This window comes from Limanda limanda, chromosome 14 (genome assembly GCF_963576545.1).
Source record: "Limanda limanda chromosome 14, fLimLim1.1, whole genome shotgun sequence".
Taxonomy (NCBI): Eukaryota; Metazoa; Chordata; class Actinopteri; order Pleuronectiformes; family Pleuronectidae; genus Limanda; species Limanda limanda.
Window position 1 is genome coordinate 5,307,025 of NC_083649.1, and position 21,631 is coordinate 5,328,655.

Consider the following 21,631-nt stretch of genomic DNA (forward strand, 5'->3'; position numbering starts at 1 on the left):
GGTGCCTGTCACTGATTTTGGTGCTAAACAGGGGAGGGAATTTCATAGGAATTTCTTTGGCTCCAAACTGGTGCCTCCTTCAAATGGATTAGAGGTCGAGGAGAACTGTGGGAGTGAATCTAAACGGTAAAGTTTCAGCCCATGGAAGATAGAGAACAGAGGGAGGTGATATGAAGGTCTAAATGCTGTTCAGCTTTGGAGGAACACACAATATTACACAATAATTTAAGTGAAAATGGAGATAACTGTATAAGAGAATCAGTCAAGTATTATTACATGTTCAGGTAAAGCTGGATTCTAGGTGATACTAGAACGTTATTAGAGATTTTCATGGTTTGGATCTATCTTGTTATCTTCTTTTTTAGTCTCAATCTTAATCAGTGGGCCTCTCTTACGACACAGTACACAGAGTAACATCATCATCCACATTCCCCTCGTATTTCAGTTATTGGGCTTTTCTGTTTAGCAGTCGCTGTGGGAACCCAAGGTTGAACCGGGAAGCCAAAGAGATAACAAGTGGAGGACTGAACAAAATACCTCAGATAGTCAGATAGAGAAGACACAACAAGGGTTGGGAAAGACGAGCCAATGATTAGTCACTCATCCACATCCACACTAATGATAGAGGACCAGGTTAGAACTCTCAGTACTTGTTTTTGTTAGGAGAGGCTAGATTAGGGGATTTCAACACATCTGGTTACATCTGTACACTTCATCTGCCTAGTCACTCTGATGCATCCGGTATACTTCTGATTATCTGTTCTCTCTTACTCTCTTACTGTATATATTGTTTTGTTTTATATTGTTTTATATATTTATATTATTGTTTTACTGCTGATTGTTATTTATGTACAGTGCACCAACCACACCAAGGCAATTTCCTGTATGTTCAAATATACTTGGCAATTAAAAGAATTCTGATTCTGATTCTGATAAAAATAACTAATTCTGACTACATTAAGTGGTTATTTTTCAATATTTGGCTGATATCACAACAACCCGATGTTGGTCCAGGGCTTCTCTCACCTTGATTGTGCTGCCAGACACGAGTATATTCTCCTCGTTGATGTAGAGGTAGACATGAGAGATGGTGGTGAGGTTGGGCGTGCTCCACTTATCGAAGTTGGCGATGAGCTGGAAGGAGAGGTCGGGCAGTTTGTGACAGTTGGTCGACAGGACGAAGGAGCAGGAGGCCGGGAGCCGCAGTGACGCCCCGTCAAAGGTCCTGAAGACCCCCCCGCCCGAGGCCACGCAGTGCTGCAAGCGACGGGCAAAACAGCCTCGAACCCCGTACCGCAGGGCGCACTCCTCCTCCGCCTTGCAGCGCCGCGGGTCGCACTGGATCAGGTTCCGTCCGATGCACTGGCAGCGTTTGGTGCAGTCGCTGTTCCAAAACAGCTGCTTGGGCTGAAATAAAGAAAAAAGTTCTGTTCTGAAACAGTCGTAAGATTTGTTGACAAACAGAAAACTACCGTATTACATTTAGAAAATGTCACTACTTTCGAATTTTTGATCTGTGAGTGGAGCTTTAAGAAATTGTGATGGGTATTTTCTACATTTCCCAACATTACAGAGAAACAGAAAATCAATGACCTTTAATTGTTAATTGGAGCGCTCTTCAAAACAGATTTAACTGCCTTCAACTGTGATTCTGATAATTTTGGCATAAAGAATTATCTTTATCGAATTATTCAGAAAAAATTTGCTCTATTGTTACCTTTTCTGTACTTTATTTAAATAAAATGGCAAAATATGAACCAGAGAGGTTTGTTGAAAGGCAAAAATGTGTCAGATTAAGATTAAAAGTAAAGAACATTAACCATAGATTTGTTCGCTTTGTTGGGTATGTTTTCTGCAAGTTCTTTTCATGAGCCTGATTAAAGTGTTGATTTAACTTGAATGAAGGCCTTCGATAAAAAGCCAGTTTGACTGCACATTCGACTTTGAGTATATTCCGTGTGGTGCCGGATGTGAGACTGACCTCGTAGTACTTGCCATCGGTGTAGCAGCCACAGTTCTGAGACAGGATGCAGCTCTTGCCGTTGAGCACGTAGCCCTGGTCGCACTGGCAGCCCTCCGCACACTCCTGACTGCAGTCCCTCTGGCCACGGGCGGGGGCGCACTGGGGCGGGCAGACCGACACGCAGCCGGAGTAATGGCTGTTCGGCGGACAGCTCTGGACTGGAAGCAGGCAATAAGGGAAAGAAATTAGCTAAATGTTGACTGTTCAGTGATAAATCATTGTAGACGTGTGTCTCGTGTGTCTCTGCAGCTGCTTTAAAGAATAGTTCAACGTTTAGGGAAACACTTTGACATCTTACAGACAGTATTATATAACGTTGTGGTTAGCCTAGCCTCACTCGGTTAGCATAAAGACCGGAGGCAGATCGGCAGCACGGCTCTTTCCAAAATTCAGAAATACCACAACCAATGGCTCTAAAGTTTTGTACAGCTGCTGAATTGTAAAAATAATAATTTGTTGTTGCATTGGTGAAAATGTCTTGCTTAAGTTGAATCAAATTTGGATTTAGAATTCAAAATAATTATTCTTTAACTGTCTTACATCTGATCCAAAGTCAGTGTTTGAGCACAAACCCTGTGGTTCAATGGGATCACCACTGAAACAGTTCATAGTAACCAAAGACATTATTTCTGGATAGACTAGTTTTTCACCCTCATGTGGATGCAGGAATCTCTGATGCATATTAAGATTTAAGATTAGCCCAGACTCACCACATGGTGTATCGCTCCTCCAGCCAGTTACAGGCACTCCTTGGGTCTGACAGGTGCTGGCATAGATCTGCAGCCAGTTACAGATTGTATCCTGGGCCCCCTGGTCCATGCAGGTGTCCTGGAGGCAGCCTTGATAAAAGAAGGCTGGCGCCACCTTGCTGTGACAGCGTGCAAACGCACCTCCTCGATCCGCAATTAGCCCACACAGCCGCACTGCCTCAGGCCCCACGAACACATACAGGCCATCTCCCATGTGGAAACGTAAGCCTGTGTTCACCTCATTGGTCCCATTGTCTGTGCCCATGTTCATGTTGGCATTAGTCACCATGAGCGGGGCGTCGTTTAGGACACTTTTCTCTCCCAGGCCACAGCGCTGGCAGGAGTCTCCACAGCCCACCTGGCAGAAGGTGTCCCTCTCTGCCCACGCCATGCCCCAGTCAGTGGTGGTAAGGGTGGGGGGGGATACGGGCATGCCATGGCAGAGGCCGCAGGAGGCGTTGTAGAGGTTTCGGGGCAAAGTCAGCAGGAGGAGAGTGTTCCAGTCAAAGGCCACCTTCAGGCCAAAGTCTGTCTCCAGGATGAGCTGTTTGCCCAAGATGAAGATGTTGACCTTTCCTGGGCCCAGCTTCAGAGGAAGGTACAAACGCTCCATATTCACCTGAGTGAAAAATATAAAAAATAAACACACACATATTCCTACAGAAGCATTTTAAGCACCAGTGTTTTGTTTCTAATCCAACTGAACTGCCATTTTTCAAGGTATGTGGGGAAACCCTGAGTAACACTAGATAATGTTACATGTTCCTCATGTAATCTTATTGTAAGTGAGAGGAAAAAGATAGAAACACAGAGAAGGAGAAAAAATGCATGTGTGGGTGGCTGCTCTGGATTATGTGTGTCAGGCCTGTTCCTGCTCAGATCTTGTAGGCGCTTTGTGAACCGAGTCCAAATGTCGCTCAGGGTCAGTTTGGTCTGAGCCAAATTGAAATTAGATCCACCTTAAGCCAATCAAAGCAGAATTCACCCTCTGGCTGGTTATTCTATCAGCTTGATTAGAAATGACATGTCCTCACATATAAGAAAAACTACGACCTTCACAGGTAAGGCAAATAAAATGGTGTAAAAACATGAATATTACTAACACAGGCCTGGTAATGTTTTTTAACTCCTTCTGCAAAACAGCTACTCTTTAATAACATGTTTGCTGTTATTCCTACTCATGTACTCACCGTCACCGTGTTTTTGTAGGTTCGAGAGACTTCAATCTCATACCCGTAGACCTCCAGTACGAAGCCCCTCACCCAAATGGCCGAGCCTGTGTCCCTTTCCTCGTTCCGAGCTGCAAACTTGAACTGGGGAAAAGTTCCAGAGACGGCAGTATCGTCCATGTTCTCCCTTCCGCAGTTGGAAGTGGCCATCCTAAGAGTACAAGAGCTCTGCAGCTCAAACGGCACACCACCAAAGGGCAGAAAATGTCCATAACCAGCCGCCACACACAGGGCCTCGGTGCGCGGCTGGCAGAAATAAAGGCCCTCGTTCTCCTGGCAGTACTCCTCAGGGTGACAGGGTGCGAGCTGACAGTACACACTGTTGTCAGAGCCATTGCAGTAGCAGCGCTCCTGGCATTCCCAATCCGTCCAGAAAGTCTGATTAGTGGCCAGCTGCCGGCCGTGGCTAATGCAGCCACAGTCGCTGCGTGCCACACACAGGCCGTCCCGCAACGCAAAGCCGTCCTCACACTGACACCCCTCCTGGCACGGCAGAGGACACGGCTCTTCAGGCTCATCCAGGTTGGCACAGGTCAGAGGGCAGGCGTGGGTGCACTCGTCAAAATGACTGTTCTCTGGACAGGGAAGAGCTGAGACACAGGAGACAAGTAAGAAGAAGCTAAAGAGGAGGAGCAACAAAGGCTAAATCCATGAAATCCACTGAAAAGTTTTGTTTTTTTATAGTTTGGGAGCCAAGACTGTAGTGGAAATTAAAACATAAAATCAGGAAGTGGGGAAACTTACAGATGTTGTGGACTAGCTTGCTTGCTAACAGGATACAGTATATTAGTAAGACATATCTGGATTTCTTAGAGCATATTTTAACTTGTGTCAGCCAGTTCAGTTATTCACCTCTGCTCTGGACACACATACATAATCCCACATGCCAGCTTTTTCCTTTTGAACTACAGCTTTATCTACTCACGACAGTTGGTAGCAGTCCTCCACGAACTGAGGCCTATTTGAGCATCCTGACAAGCAGTGGAATACGCCTGCAGTGAGGAACACAGAGCTGAACGGTTCCCCTGCCTCACACACATGTTATATAAGCAGTTCCTGAAGAAGGGTGACGGGTTGACCACTGCGTGACACGCCAGAAATGAACTGTTCCCGGGGTCGTTGATGTTGCCACACATCCAAGGACTCTGGTAGATACGCAAGTCAGTGCACATGCGATACAGGTCATCACAGTCACCGTTACAGGTGAGGTCATCAGCGATGGCCCGCCAGCCGTCTGTGAACTGTTCAGTCGAGTCTGCCAGGCGTCCATTGGGGAGGCGGAGATCATCGGTGGCATTGCTATTGAACACACCACATAGACCACAAGTAACATTGTAGAATATGGTGGAGAGGGAGATGTTGAGGTATCCCTGGCGGTTGTAGAGAACACGAAGAAGACCACGTGCCTCCACCACTGTGGCATTGCCTGGCGCCCTGTAGATCATCATTGTCTCCATTGGATGGACGTAAGGAAGCGCCACTTGTTCACCATTCACCTGACGCACAAAAGGGAGGAATTGTCATCGGCATTCAGCAAAAATAGGAAAACGAAAAGGTTTTGCTCTGGAGAGAATATACTAACCTTTACTGTGTCAAAATCCATCCCTCCGATCTGAGCTTCAAGGTTAGCCACTGTAACTACCACAGGTCTTTTCCAAGAGGGGCCTTTGTTTACCAGCCTCCTGCCTATCTTCACCTCCACCATGGAGCCATTCGCTGGCACTGGACCACACAGCTTCAGAAGGTAATAGGAGCTGTCGTCTGGGAACAGCAAGAAGGTGCCATCAAAGGAGGAGGACACTGAGGTCTCGGTGATTGCGCACACTCCCTCCCTCCGAGGGTAGCAGCCCAGACGGCCCACTTCTGCCACGCATACTTCCCCCTCCTTACAGGACGCGTTGGAGCAGGAGACCTCTCCAGCAGGCCCACAGGTGCAGTGGAGGAAACATTCACCTTCCTCGCCACTGGGACCTGCCCAGAACGTCTCATTAAGGTGGTAATAGAGGCCATTACTCTCACAGCCACAGTCTTCCCGCTGTACACAACGGCTGCCACTGAGAACATAACCTGCATCACACTGGCAGCCCTCGGTGCAAGGGTGGGCACAGTACAGGGGAGCGGTGAGGTCCGAACACGAGGCCGGGCAGGCGCTTGTGCACACTTGGTAATGGCCGTACTGCGGACACGACAACGCTGAGAGCCAATGGGAGACAAGAGAGTATGTCAGACGACACAAATTAATGAGTGTAAGATGAAGGAACAATGTAAACTGAATCACACAAAATCTCACCGCAGAAGGTTCGAGATCTCCAGGATCGTATCGTGACGCCTAGGGCCTGGCAGGCAAGGGCATATGCCTGGATGGCCTGACAGAGTGTGGTGATGTTATCCCTGTTGCTGCACATGTCGTATACACAACTATACACGAAGGCTGTGGGGTCCACTACTGCTCGGCAATCCCTGAACGGTCCATCGGTTTTGTTGATGATCCCACAGTAGTCTGGGCGAAAATAGAAGGCTTCTGTCACAGGGTCACACACGCTGCAGTTTTGCGTGCAGCCATCTGTGCACCTCCAGTCTGTGTCCTCCGCTCGCCAGCTGCCTCCCAACTCCACCACGCTTTCTGCTAAAGAGCCATCAGGAAGCACAGGGTCATCCGCAGGGTCATCGTTGTAGTTACCACAGAGGCCACAGGTGTTGTTGAAGTAGGAGCTTGGTAGGGAGATGGATGCATAATGTTGGCCATCGTACGTTACCAAGAGGCCAAAATCTGTTTCCAAAGCAACTGCAACCCCTGATTGATACACCCTGATAGCCCCAAGCTGGAGTTGGACAGGTAAAGTTTTGGTCAAGCCATCCACCTAGAGAGGAATAGAGGAAAATTCAGAAATGCAACAATGGATAAAAATTCAATTCATATCTAGTGGTAAGTGCTAAAATAAAGGGGATCCATAGATTCACACCTGGACTGTTCCCAAACTGCCTTTGGGTAACATGACACGGTGACCATAGACTTCCACTGTGACATCTCTGAGCCAGGAAACAGAGGTGATTCCCCTGTTCTCGTTTTTTGCCTCCACACTGAAGAAGGGCAGTCCTGTCACCTCCCAGCAGGGTCGAGCCAGCAGGTAGGAGCAGGTCCCCTGGAAGTGATAGAGGAAGCCATCGAAGGTGTGGTAGTGAGGGTCGCCGAATACCACGCAGGTGCTGGTGCGGATCGGCTGGCAGTAGAATGCCCCTTCTTGCTGCTCGCAGGTCTCCAGCTGCCCACACGGAGCTTCTTGGCAGCGGACCTCGTTGTCAATGTCGAGGCAGCGGCAGCGCTGTAAGCACCGATCAGACAACCAGAAGTTTTCCCCTCGCCTGTAGTAACGCCCTGAAGAGGATGAGGACACAATGTCATTGACTACCCCTAGTGTTTGACGACCTGAAGAAGCTGTTACAACCTGTGGGGACGTAGTTATCAGTGTTGGACGTTAGAACTTGCCATTGAAGCTGCAGCCGTTTGCGGGATCTATCAATTCAGTGTCGACACGGAAGAACCAGCGTCCAGGAATGTTAACATTGGTTGATTGTTCAATGTTCACTACTTCATTTGACCGGGATCCTGGCAGGTTGAAGAAGTGACCAATGTCTCCACCATTGAAACCTGACTGGAAAGGGGAAAGGTGTGAGCACCATTAAAGACATAAAGAAACATCTCAAAGACAGTGGTGAGTTTACCTGAGCGGTTGTCCCACCAAGTCCTGTTAAAGGATCCCCCCCACTGGCCGTTCCTGTGCTCCATATGATTTCTCCATAGTTGAACATAGTGAAGAATGCGACGCCATCTGCGATTAGTACCGTTTGGAATGTGTTCACCTTTTAATCAGACAAAAAAGTTAAAGATTAGTTTTACAAGGATGAAAATCAGACACATGCACAAAGCATAACAAACAAAAGAGAAGAATTGTACAACGGATAATAATAATAATGTTCACTTGCAGTATTAATTATGTTTCCAATAATTCATATCTTGTCCATTCACAGTCATTTGTGATTCCTGCTCAAATTCAAAACTGCCTTTTATTTAAAGTTTTAGCACTGAAGACATTAATGAATTTGTAAACATAGTATTTAATGTGACTTTACCGGGGTTGTCTGGCTTCCTCCATAGAAGGTGACCTGGTGCCATGTTGCAATAAAAACCCAGGTGGCGGTGAAGGTCGGCACATTTTTGAAGTACTTCCGGACATCTTGCGTTGCCCTTTCCAGTATTTCTCGCTCTGTGGATTCTCTGTAATAGACATCTCCGCGGATGCCGTTGTGCACATCTGCCCAAAGTGGAGCAATGAATGATCTGCTATCGCTCAGCGGAAAAGCCTCAGGTGTGAACTGGCTAACCTGCACGTTGAAGGAGATCACACCGTTGTTGTTCACCTGTGCACAAAGGAAAATGTTGCAATAAATCATGTTAAGATTAAAAAATAACAAAGAGCAAGAGAATTTCAAAGGAGACTTACATAGATGGAACGGTAGGGGATGTTGAAGAAAACAAAGGGAATGAGCAAGCTAATTTCTGGAGAACTCCCATCATCCATCTTGGGGGTCTCGAGATCCCTGTGGCCGGGTCCATACGGGTACAGGATGTCCTGAGTACTAGCTAAAAGGAGAATAAGTCGTGAGAAGTGTACACAATAGAAAAAACAGACTTTTCTGAACAATAAAAGATGAAATAATTGTTGTTGAGCAGGACCTAATAATTATATTTTTATTGATAATGGGGTATAACATATTAATGTCATACCTGTTTGTGCAAAGAGGCTGAAGACGTGGAGCACAATGATTGGACAGCCTAGCCTGACCATTCTGCAAAAAAAGGAAAGACTGAGATGAGATGTCACGTTGAACTATCATGAATTTCTTTGTCTTGCACTTTCACTTATGCTAATGGTATTACGGGAAGACGTGAGTCATCATTAATCAACCAGTAAACTTCTCAAGCAACCAGGCTGTTAGAAAGGAGAAGAGGGGGAGACATCAAGCTAACGTCACGTTACTTCTTTAAGATCAGGCTCCCAGGTCTCCCCTGAGGAGCCCTGAAAAGGCCCTTTTATTCATTCCAGAACAATGCGTCAGGATCACATTTGCCTTACGGTCCCATGTGAGACGACAACAGTGAACTACAGGCCTCTCTGTGCCTCGGATCCCTGCAGCTGACCGGACCGGCCGCTCTGGTCCAGCGTCTCCGTGTCTGAAGCTGCTCAGGACCTCATTACCACTCCTGTTTGGGAGACTTCCATGCCTTGTTGGCTAAAAGACAGGAGCATAAACATTGGGGAACTAATGGCTTTAAGTGAGCAGGTTTGAATTGCCCGGGTCCTTGCAGGCCCCTATGGGCTTGTTCTGGCACTGGTTTGGCGAGCTTCCCATTGACAAAGAAGGAGTGTACAGCCGTGTTGGCAGATTTAAGAGCCACCGTATAGCTTTTAAATTTACTTGATTATTAGAATAGAATTAAATGTTACACAAAACTTAGAACAGGTATTTTCCCTAACAGCAGGTAGACATTGACTTTTGACCCACTTACTTATAAATTCCTATGATTATCCTATCATACATTTAATGTCAAGCAGCAGTAAAGGCAAAGGACTGTTTGCTTTAATTCCTCACCTGAAATCATTCAGCTAAATTTGGTGGCAAAGTTCAGTTAAATAACAATGGCCATCTTAGTTTGAATTACTGACCAAACCAACCAACTAAACCAACTAAACAAAAGGCTTTAAATGGGCTTATGGCCTTAGCGATAAGATATGTCGCTGCGATATCTGGACAAAGCTCGGAGAAAAGCCAGTAGCCCCAGGGTGCCTCCCGTTGGGATGTTCTGAGCACGTTCAAGTAGTCTTTGACCCGGAGGTTGACCAAAAACACATTGGAGAGACTACATATCTTATGCAGGTTAGGAACGCCTCGGGATTCCCCAGCAGGTGGCGCTGTGTGATCTGTGACCAAATGAATGGATGGACATTGGATGGATTTGGGATTTTAGAGTTTATAAATGAATAAAAACAGCTGGCAACTGACATTGATACTGTTTATATGAGGGAATTTGAGTTTGATTGGATTTCTCTCTAAAACCTTTCATCGCTGCAATGTGTGAACACTTATAATCTTTGTGGTAAATTGTGTTCAGGTGTGCCACGGTTAGTGGGCACTGCTGAGAGAGGTCGGCTGTGATGTCAGCAGCCTCTCATCATTCATTTTCAACAGCAACATTACAACAATTGCTCTTCTGACTCGTGTTACTTCGGCATCTTATCTGACTGGCATTAACTCGAAGCCTTTTAGCAGGGCAATTAAGATAAAGCCCCCGGGACATAGAAGATGAACACACCCTTTGACATGTTTATCTCTGAGATCACGCTCCAAGCGACACAACTCAAGAGCTACATGCTTTATCAGAGGCTAATTAAATCACTCAAGATGATTTTCCCAGCATTTGAAGTTTGAAAATGAGGATGAGTAAGACCAATATTCAGCTGAGAACTTCAGTCTGGGATTGTACAGGAGAAAGCGTATAAAACGTCATCATTTAATCATCAGTGGCTCCAAAATTGAGGTTCAAGACCCGACAAAGGTTTCCAAGATAATCAATAGGGGTCCCAAAATTATTTAAAAAAGAAATATAGAAGTAATGCTTTTTTAAACATCTTTGGGACTTGAGAAATCCTAAAAATGAAATAGTGTACCCATGAACTATCTTCACTTTAGCCGAGTTCAAATTCACACTTTTCACACATCCTAAACTGTGAAGAGTAGATTCATCAATCAAAGTGATAGCAATTAATTAAATCACAACCATGGAGCTGAAATATCTGACATATACACACAATCCAAGTTTCCATCATTCAAAATTCCAAATGAGGAATGTTCACATTCATTATCATATCATTGAAGAAATGACGTTAAGGAGGAAACGCTGCACTCACCTGCCTTCAGAAGACGGACATTTAGCACCAGTCTAATCTAACCTGGCAGCCTCCTCACAGCCGTGTCCCATCCAGCAGAGGACCATCCAGTGGTCGTGGTGTAGAGGGAGTAGAAGGAAGCAGTGGAGGGGAAATTTGCTAAAGTGATAACAAGAGAAGAGAGTTTTTAGAGGAGTTGAATGACCAGAGAGATGGAATCCTCTCGTCCAAGTCCAGAACCAGAAAGATTTCCAGCAGGAGCCACAACAATCCAGAGTTTTGAGTTGGGTGTTTAAAAGAGTGAAGCCCTGTGGAGACTGAAAACCCCCTGTTGGAACTGTGGAAGGAGCTTTTTCCCAAAGAAGCAGATGGAAACTTTACCTGGGATAGTGTTCAACTTAATCTGAGATCAGTGTTTGGGGAAGGGGGTCGGTGGGGTGGAGAGGGAAGTGGAGGGGAGGGACAGCACAGGAATCTGAGGAAGAGAGGGAGTGGAAACAGAGCAATATGTTCTAAGGGTAGAGGGGAGGTCAGATACCTGGAAAAGATGGAGGGAAGTGGAAAAACTAAAGAGAAATACTGTTTGAGGAAATGTGTTAAACACAGGAGAAGAGGAATGTTTTGCACAAAGAGAGGCTCTCATGCAGGATGAGTGTCAAGTCTTTCAGGCAGGATCTGTCGTTAGCACCTGCAATGGGCCAAATGATGATAAAATATCTGGTGGAAAAATTCGATGGAAACACTGTGGCCTTTATATTTTTGGAACAATGTTAACCCTCGTTATTAATATTTCTCTCAGCTTCTCTAGCAGCTCTTTTGGTTATAATTTCTCTAAAAATGGATGCATTTTAAATGTAGAAAAAGGTCGACATAGGGCTGTTGCCCTTTGATTTGGCACTCGTTGTGGTATCGGCTATTCCAGAGTTCATTCAGTACATTTAAATCTCAGGGCGCCTGAGCACACAAAGTAGCAGAGTGTCACTTGGGGGCATTTATGGACAAAACAGCAGAAACACACACACAGTCTGAAACCTTGCTTTTCAACCTCCGTGGTAGGTTGAGTTACAGAATTAACATGAGTCACTTTGGCCACTCTGTGTACCCCCTTTTTTTTTTAATTAGGCACAGCCTCATTTACAAGGTTACACAAGACACTTCATTACGATAGATGCCGGACGGATAGCCAGGGGAAATCTCAGGTGGATCCACACTGATAGGGTCTGGGAAGGAAAGGGCAGTCAGATGGGTCTTTGTTGCAGTCGGACAGTGGAAGTAATTGGAGAGGCAGAGAGCAAGATGTGTGAAAGGCTCCAGGTATGAGGGCAGGCCCCGGGCTCCCATTAAGCAGCACCAAGGCTCTCAGTGCAGGCTTCTTTTATACGTCCCACGCCTTGTTGTGTAAATGCTCACATACTCTTAAACAACCTGTGAAAGAGAGTGTCGCACAAAGAGGGACAAAAAAATCAACAGTTACAGATGACCTACTGGGTCGGGGGAGCTTCCTGATCTCAGGGTTGTGTTTTGGGAAATGTTGAGGACGTAGAAGTGGGGAAGACCGAGATGAGACACTCGAGTTTCTCTCACTTTGCACCCTTTGCGTTCCCGTTCCCTATGACGCAGGACAATTCAACCGGAAAGTAACACATAATACGTGAGTATATTGCTCCTTTTCTCTTCTCTGATCTTGGGTGGTCAACTTGAAGCTCCATTAATGAGTCTTAACAGCATATCAAATGATGATGTGTCATAGGTCGAAGGAGTCGCTTGCAGTGAGTCATCATCTGGCTCAACAAAAACTATTTTAGCATTTAGAGCATCATTTTGTGTTAATGGGAAAAAAATGTTCTGCATCAACGGTCAACATGACATTGGATAGCTAGAGCCAATCATAACTGTGGAAACTTAATTATGAGATGGCAAAAAGTTTGATTCACCTGATAGTTTAGTGTCTCAAAGTCCCAGAATGCATCACAGAGTGTGATTCAAACTCCCTTCCTTCAATCCCTGAACTGGATTTGTCCAATGAACAGTGAATGGGAAGGACCTGACACCTTGAACTCAGTTTATATAAACACGACTCTTGAGGGTCCATTGATTGGGGAGCCACTTTTAAAAATTGTTTCCATGACACAGGAAAACTGCATCAAAGGTTTCCCTGCAGCAGGACGGTACTGTGTGGGAACAGTGGGACGCTATCACAAGTTCTGGAGAATCCATCAAGCCTGACCTTCACAAAGAAGGTCCCGGACTGGAAACCAGTTGAGCTCTGTGTCGGCCGTCACCTTATCCGTGGAGTGGACCACTCTAATTCAACCCCTATGCCCAGCGGTTGGCTCTGCCCTGCCCTCCTCTCCTTCCATCCCATTCACGAGGTCGAACCTTCTTCCAGTAACCCAAACCTTCGTGCCCCAACGGCCCCTTCACCTCAGCACACAATGGACGCTGTTCAGCCCCCCCCCTGCCCTCAATTCCCACTTCATAATGCAATGGGGCAGATCAGAGTTCCAACTTGCGCAACCAGGTCCTTTTTTACGTAAGAAGGCGCTAGGTGTGATTAATACAAAGCAACCACATCCATCCTCCTTGGTAAGTCTGACCTTCCATCAGAGAATGTCTCCGTGCTCAATGACAGTTTGGTTATAGCCATGTTCTTGCATTGACATATTGTGAAAGTGGTTGTGGTCCACACAGGAACTCCAGTGGCTTTGTAGAAGGATCCATTATTAAGATTAAGACACATTTTATTATCCCACACACATGCACAGACATGCACAGGCACACTCATGCAAGGGGAAATGTAACCTCTGCTTTTAACCCATCTGGTGCAGGACACACAGAGCAGTGAGCAGCCATGAACCGCACCGGGGGAGCAGATGTTGGGGGAGTAAGGTGCCTTGCTCAGGGGCACTTCTGGACAGATCAATCCAGGTTCGTCTTTTTGTTGTTTCTCCGTGGAGTCGAACCAGAGAAGAACCAGAGACCTTTTCTGCCCATAGTCCAAGTTTCTGCCACTAGTCCACCGCCTCTCCACTGTCCCAGCAGTCAATAAAATTAAGTATTTATCGTATATTTATATACATGTCCATAACTCTCCACTAGGGTCAATTTCTATGTTGAACCTGCATGTTCAATACAACATGTGTGTTAAGCTACATGCTAAAGTCAACATGCTCAGGTTCATCTGTCATAGATAGATCACAATAAACATCGCGGCTTGAAATCTGGATTAATTTGTGACTTAATTTGTAAATGTAATGCTGCATTTGGAATAACACTGCATCTATAAGTGATGCTTATACATGTGTGTGTACAATCCATCCAAAATATGTTTCATTCTGAGTCAATATAAATAAACCTTGTCCTGTTGTTGGAGCTAAATCAAACCTCGGAGAATGACGTGACCCCACCCTGAGTATACAGAATCCACTTCTGTGTCAGTCCATCCGATAGATGTCGAGACATTTCCCCTAAAACCCAAAACAGTGAACCCAACGGTGGTGCTAAAAGCTAGAGAATTAGGGAACCACTCCAAATGGCAGAGGGTGTCAGGGAGTGGATTTAAAGTCATTCACAAAGTACAGAGACCCAAGCTGAGACTGAAAAAGTCTAAACTTGAAGGAGATATTTATTATTCCAGACCCGAGAGGTAACTGAGGAGCTTATACTGTTTTCCTGAATCAACGTCAGAGCTGCTTCTTCATACAATTAAAGTCAAAAATGTCAGGAGCACCGTTGTGACTGAGTGGTCCACTGGCTCCTCTGCTCCCGAACTGGGTGCTGCTGGTGACGCTGTGCCGAGGGGTGGGTGGCATAGATATCGCACTCAGGATTAGAGTTATGCTGCTGGAAGAGGAGGAGGGGAAAAATAATAGGGAATGCCCCAGAAACACAACACCGCCTGACACGTATGGAATGGACTCTTTGCAGCGCGACCGAATCACGCCTGCCAGAAAGAGAGAAGATCTGCACAATCACATCTTCTCCACAGCCAAGCATTCAGAGTGTGAAACGGATCTGAGCATGCTGGTCACAACGCTGCCTCCAACAAGAACTATTCTGTCACCTGGTTGACCTACTTTACAGCTTGTCTCTCAATCAGGTCTTTGAAAAGATCTGCAGTGGTTGACGAAAGCTATTTTTGCAGCAATTACTCATTTGATATGTTTTGCAATAACATCATGTGAGTGGAGCTCCTGTAGTAGGAAAATGGCTTTTTTGGGACAGTGGGAGGAAGTGGAGAAGCGTTGTCCATCTTTATTTATGTGTCTGTGCTCCTGAACCATAAAAATACAACAATGTAGTGAACTGTGATATTTATAATTTATTTTTTTAGGAGAAGTGAAATCACCAGGACACAGTACAGGTGAAGAAATGGCCATATAATCTCAAGAAAAATGTCAGGATACACAAACTACAGAAAGAAAACGTGACATAAATTAAACACCATGTACTAAACAGCACAAACCCAGCAATTCTTTTCATAGACTTTTTCACGAGTTATAATATTTGTATTTGGTATTAACGAGGACTAAAGCTGAGGATGAAAGAAGCACAGATATTTAAAAAATGTCAAAATCTAAAATAATGCCCATTAACAACTTGTTTCCCTGAAAGGACACATCTCACACACAATTTAAATCAAATACCGTATATCAAGAAATATCAGTACATGCAAACCCACGTCACAAACAAAAAGAAATCCCATAATTTCCCATGTAGCCATTCTGTCATAGTATAGTATCGTACAAGTGAGTCAGAAAACACCCAAGAGAGATCTCCAGTTATCTACTACACCAAGGAAGTCTGTATGAGGAGTGATAGCGACACAGCACTCTCAGGCCGACACAGCATTTCAACATATTTTCACGTGGTAATGACACGAGGCAAAACTCTTGCTTCATCTGGACAGAAAGATTTCGTCCTGTCACCTTCGTTGCCTCTCAAAACGTAAACGCCGGCAATTAAAGGTTCACGAGTCAAGTTTGAGCAACGCACATCCAGGTCATTGCTAGAACACATCTCTACATGCACGGAAACACCTTCAATATACACCTCATGTAGAACCCTGGATCAACCAGACCTGTCCGACATTGGACTGAGGAAGAAAACCAGATGTTTGAGACATACAACCCTTTGGAAAATCTCTCTGGGTTTCTCCGTATTTGTAATTTGAATTTCTTGGTCTAAAACTCGATTTGTGTTTTCATGTACATCCAGTCCCGGTGGGCTGGGTGAGGTTGTGCGAGGTTCAGCGAACTGGAAAGTGGTTTGATCTATTTACAGCCACTGTAAATGTTTTGTTTTTGGTTTCCACCGTTCACTGCCTACTTTGGCCACAAGCTCAGGAGAACACATTTCAAACAGGCTCTAAAGGTGATAATGTCAGAGCTGTGGTTCATCACACATCTGCAGCCGAGCAAACACAGCGAACACCACAGCAGTCAGCTGAGTCATGGTGATAAACAGCTTTACTGCACTCACATCATGCAGCACAGGTGGTGAGGGCTTTATCTACATCTTTTTTTTACTGTTATTACCTCAACCATGCAGGTTATGTTTCCTCCCGTCTATTTGTGTGTTCGTCAACGCAATTATGACAAAACTAATGATTTCTTTTCATATTTAGGAGACCATTTGGTCTTGGTGGAGGTATGAGCTCTACAGAGTAACCTTCTAGTAATATTGTATGTTTTGCCTGTATTACGTGCGGTGTATCCATGTTCACGAGTCAATAAAGCAAGAAAGGCCGGTGATGCTGAAGTCCTCGAGCTCACATCCTGTGACACAGCGAGTGTCAGGTTTGTGGGACGGACGTGAAGGACACGCTGAGGTGAGCGGCTGAGGGTCAAGAGCCTGTCGGTTGAACCCATTCTAACCTAAAGACGGCGGAAGTGTCCGTGACACAGTGGCCGGTGTGTGGTTACCATACCGACGGGGCCTCAGCGTTTCTCAGCTGCAGGGACAGAGAGCCGCTCCATTCATGGGCTGGACAGAAGAGCCAGAAGACCTGAGCGGTAACCTGAGCGTCACCGCTTCTTCTGTTTCTCTGTCCCCGGACCCGAGACCCCCGACTTTCTGCCAGGGGGGCTTCACTGAGCGGCGGCAGCAGCAGCTCCACGTGATCCCCAAGGTTCTGCGTTCGTGCATCAGCTCGGAGGGGTTACACCAGGATCTTTACTCACAGCAGAGTTTTAATTGTATAACTTAACTCAAATTCTCGAAAACAACATTCCCATAAGATCCTCTGCTTGATTGAAGGTTCAAAAAAATACAGCCTCTTGTTCTGAGGCTGGTATGAAAATTAAATACATGTCATTATTTTTCTTGCCGACATAACATCCTCTCGTTAGACCCTCATCTTGAAAGATCACATGGAGACACAGTCCTTAGGCTTTGTCGTTTTCTGTTTTAAAGAGCAGAAATATAAACTGTTGCCTGCCAGACTCCGGACCGGAACTGTTCTCTGGTCTCAGAGTTCGCAGTAAACCGGACAAATATTCAAACCTACAAAAAATAAAACAGAGCGAAAACACGAGCCGCTGATGACGGTGGATAAAAAAACAGAACGCAACAACTGATGTTCTTAAAATCCAACTTTGTAGCATCAATTTTAGTTTTTTAACCCCACAAAAAAAACTATTTCAACATTTTCCTCAACACAAATGACTATTAATATGTGTGAATGGGAACGCTGGTGATTTATATTCTATAACACAACATTTTCATCAATGATTAGGTGATAAAACGGGAGGGGGGGGGGGTTAAATCCTAACTGGACAAACACCAGTTATAAGGTTATAAAGTGGTTTTACTTTCAAAATGAATGTGCAACTGCGGGTTAATTTTTCATTTTTGGCAGCTGAGGGTTTTGTATAATGTTTTTTGATAGATGAGACGTTTGCTGCATTAAAGTTACACACTGTGTGAACATGGAACTCCAACTGTCTGTGCAAATATATGACCGTTTGGACTCGTCCGTCCTGGTGGACAGCAAACCTCTTTACATTCAACGCTGACAAATATCAACCAACCATAAAAGGCTCAAATCGAAGCTTAGCATCCAGGAAGTGTCTATCACCCAAAACCTACTCGTTTGAAAACCGGACTCAATCTGAGGAGCTGCAGCGGCTTTTCACTTTGGGCACGACTAGGATCTCGTCTCCGTCTTGGATGCGGTAGGAGTGAAGCGCCCGGGACCCCCACCTCAACTCCTCCTGTCCCAGCACCGAGCACATCTCCCGCTTGATGTAGAAGAGCCTGATCCCATTGGTGGGCAGCTGCAGCACCGCTCGGAGGTGCTTCCTCAAGTCGCCGACGGTCTGCTCCAGGTGGAGGCTGACCGTCTCCACCCGGTCCCCCCAGCGGACGTCCACCACGGTGCAGGAGGGGCTCAGGTCCACCTCGGCCAGCGGAGCCAGCTGGCCGTACTTGGACACGAGGATGTGGTACCTGTGTGGAGGGCAGGGCTCAGGTTAGATCGGTGAAAGAGTTTCATCATTTGACTGTTGGTCAACAACTGGGTGATAGGCTGAAAGTGAAGCCTAATCCTCTGGATCGCCCCCTGGTGGCTGGCTGGAGTACAACTCAGAAACCCTGCCTCCTCCAAGGTAGAAGTACACATTAAAATATGTCTTTTCAAAGGTTTCTGTCTTTTTAGGTCGTTATTATCACACTGATGTTTGTTCAAATGTTCCTGTTTACCTATTGTATAGTCAAATACTTATATTTATACCTCTACTATATATCATATATTATATCATACTCTCTGTATACTCTGTATATTCTTTGTATATATAAGTCTATATACACATATTTATACATGTGTACATGTTATAATTATAATTACTATTATTATATTATTACTACTATTATTATTATATATACTGTTGCTGCCATTATTACTATATACTGCTATTATATTGGTATAATTACTATCATATATAAATATATATTATGTTATATTATATACTAAATATACTGTACTATTTTTATATACTGTCTAACAATAACATTACCATAATATCATCAGTACTATTACCATCATCTTGCCACTGCACCTTATCTACCTATTTATCTTGTGTTTCTGTTTTTTATTCTTTCTACCTCAATATTTTTTATTTTATTGTATTGTATTGTATTTTATTGTATTCAAATATACCGGCTGCTATGACGACTTAATTTCCCTTTGGGGATGAATAAAGTAATCTATCTATCTATCTATCTATCTATCTATCTATCTATCTATCTATCTATCTATCTATCTATCTATCTATCTATCTATCTATCTATCTATCTATCTATCTATCTATCTATCTATCTATCTATCTATCTATCTATCTATCTATCTATCTATCTATCTATCTATCTATCTATCTATCTATCTATCTGTTTATTTGTTTTTGAAAGGGGTCATGATTGACAGCTGACGCAAACTCTCGATTGAAAATTCACAAATATAGAAAACTGGAATTAAGAAAATGTAAACTGTATTCGTTAATGTTTTCTGCCTAGTTAATTCTGTAAAATAGCAGTAATTGTTATCAGCAAACATGAATGCTGATAACAATGAGACTGTGAAACGCTCATATCAGCAGATTTCTATTGACAAACAGCCTTTATGACATCATCTCTTATCAGATTTCCAGCTTCCAACTTGTGTTTTTCCCCGAAATCTCCGGTGTTTCTTCTCAAGTTGTTTTTACTAATAAGTATATTAGAACGAGCGGAGAAACAGGTACGAAGAAGCAGAGCAACAAGGAGTTGTCTGCCTCTCTCTTGCTGTGAGAAACCTCTCAGCCGCCTCCAGGGAATGCGTGTTTGAGATAAGGACCGAGGAACGATTAAATAAAATCCAGGAGAAAAGGCCTGTGCTTTCAAAGCCAGGGTAACAGCTGGGTCAATCAAAGCAATTTCCCCTCCCTCCCCAGAACTCCTCCACAAAGCCCGTCCCCGACCCGGAGTCTCCGGCAAAACCTCCTGCGGCGCCCTGGGAGTTCTCCTCTAAGGCCACGGTGTACAAAGTGCCATTCTAAGGAAAAGCCATTTAGCTAAAAGGGCTTCATTTAAAAAGGTGGTTAGCTTGGTAAATAATGCTGCAGGTGATAACAAGGTATATCCTGCTAATTGTTTTTTCCCAGTATCCTTCAACAAGCGACATTTTGGAGCTAATTCAGAAAGTATCCGGGCCAGATCTTAGCCATTTCTCCGGTTCCCCTGGTGAAAAACGATCTGCTTAAAAAGTTTAAATGTTATATCCTCTCTTCCCTCCTCAGTATCCCCTGTTCCCCTTTCACTCCCTCTCTACTTATTCTCCAGGATACGCTCAATCTCAGATTTCGTTTTTTCAAAACCGCTCCTTCTTTTTCACCCTTTCCTTGGAACTAATCCTTCCTGTCCAGAAGACACGTTTTCTGTTTCCTTGACAGCCTCGAACCCTTTTCCACTTTATCCACCGTTCATATTTTGAGGTAAATCTGTCTCTACAAGTCTGATAAAGGTTTTATATGTGAGCCGTGTTACAGTTTCTCAAATCCAGCGTCAGATGTGTTCACCTGAGAGGCTGCGACCTTCCCAGTATAGCTCTGATCTCTGAGGTTAGCGAGGCCACGAGAGGAAAGCGGATAGCGGTGTGTTCACTGCTTGCCGAGCGTGTCCGACACCCCCACAACACCCCCCTCCCACAACACCCACACACAGTCACAGCGATCCCTGACCTCGGGAACCTTCCCTGAGAATCTGGCTCCGGACCAAGAACCACTAACGGTACATTTATCGACAGGAGGGAAAGAATTTCAGACACGGAGGTGAAGGTGGAGAAATACAACGTCCGTGGCCATTTGGACCTTCATGATGCAAAACCAGCTTTTCCTTTTCCTCTTTTCCATCATAATTCATCATTTTCAAGCAGTGAGATCTGCTGCACGTGATAATCAATCAATCTCTCATCTCAAGGTTTAAGGTTGACACAGTACCTGTCTATATATATATATATATATGTGTATAAAAAAATCGACTTGCTACCTCATGTATCAGTTTTCCAATCAGAGAATCCCCGGCACAAAGGCCTCATTGAGGAGGCAGAGAGTAGCGGCATTGTCTCCCAAAGGTTAGTGTTCCTCAGCCGGTGACTACACCTTCCTTCACAAATCCCCCCCCGACATTCTGCCCGGGTTAAGTGGAATGCAGCCGGCGAAGAGCGTTGGCAATTATTTCACATATGTCGGCCCAGAGGAGGGCGGGCACTTCTAAATGTATATCACATATTGTAAATGTATTTGAGGTCGTTGCCATGGTGACGACTTCACAGGTGAGGACAGAGACATTTGAGTCATGTTTTGACTGACATGTGATTTTTATGGAATATTGTTATTGATACTATATTCATACTTCTACTATATATCATATCATACTCTCTGTATATTCTTGTTTACATAAGTCTATATACACATATTTATACATGTGTACATGTTATAATTACTATTATTATATCACCATTACTATTATTATTATATATACTGTTGCTGCCATTATTACCATATACTGCTTTTATATTGGTATAATTACTATCATATATGAATATATATTATGTTATATTATATACTATATACACTGTACTATTCTCATATACTGTCTAACAATAACATTACCATCATATCATCAGTACTTTTACCATCATCTTGCCAA

General features: G+C 44.5%; 1 protein-coding gene across 1 annotated transcript in view; it reads right to left on the reverse strand.

Annotated features, from left to right (window-relative positions):
• Positions 1 to 21,631, reverse strand: part of tecta (tectorin alpha) — a 36,382-nt gene that overhangs the window by 8,808 nt on the left and 5,943 nt on the right. The window contains exons 9-25 of the mRNA XM_061086322.1: positions 18,061 to 18,397; positions 16,873 to 17,081; positions 14,679 to 14,791; positions 11,012 to 11,107; positions 8,504 to 8,643; positions 8,133 to 8,420; positions 7,725 to 7,862; positions 7,489 to 7,654; positions 6,965 to 7,377; positions 6,280 to 6,862; positions 5,584 to 6,194; positions 4,927 to 5,497; positions 3,963 to 4,591; positions 3,085 to 3,391; positions 2,734 to 2,946; positions 1,982 to 2,181; positions 1,027 to 1,407 (exon numbers count right to left, since the gene is read on the reverse strand). Of these exons, the coding sequence (XP_060942305.1) occupies positions 1,027 to 1,407; positions 1,982 to 2,181; positions 2,734 to 2,946; positions 3,085 to 3,391; positions 3,963 to 4,591; positions 4,927 to 5,497; positions 5,584 to 6,194; positions 6,280 to 6,862; positions 6,965 to 7,377; positions 7,489 to 7,654; positions 7,725 to 7,862; positions 8,133 to 8,420; positions 8,504 to 8,643; positions 11,012 to 11,107; positions 14,679 to 14,791; positions 16,873 to 17,081; positions 18,061 to 18,397 (5,395 nt within the window). The remainder of the gene's footprint in view (positions 1 to 1,026; positions 1,408 to 1,981; positions 2,182 to 2,733; positions 2,947 to 3,084; positions 3,392 to 3,962; positions 4,592 to 4,926; positions 5,498 to 5,583; positions 6,195 to 6,279; positions 6,863 to 6,964; positions 7,378 to 7,488; positions 7,655 to 7,724; positions 7,863 to 8,132; positions 8,421 to 8,503; positions 8,644 to 11,011; positions 11,108 to 14,678; positions 14,792 to 16,872; positions 17,082 to 18,060; positions 18,398 to 21,631) is intronic.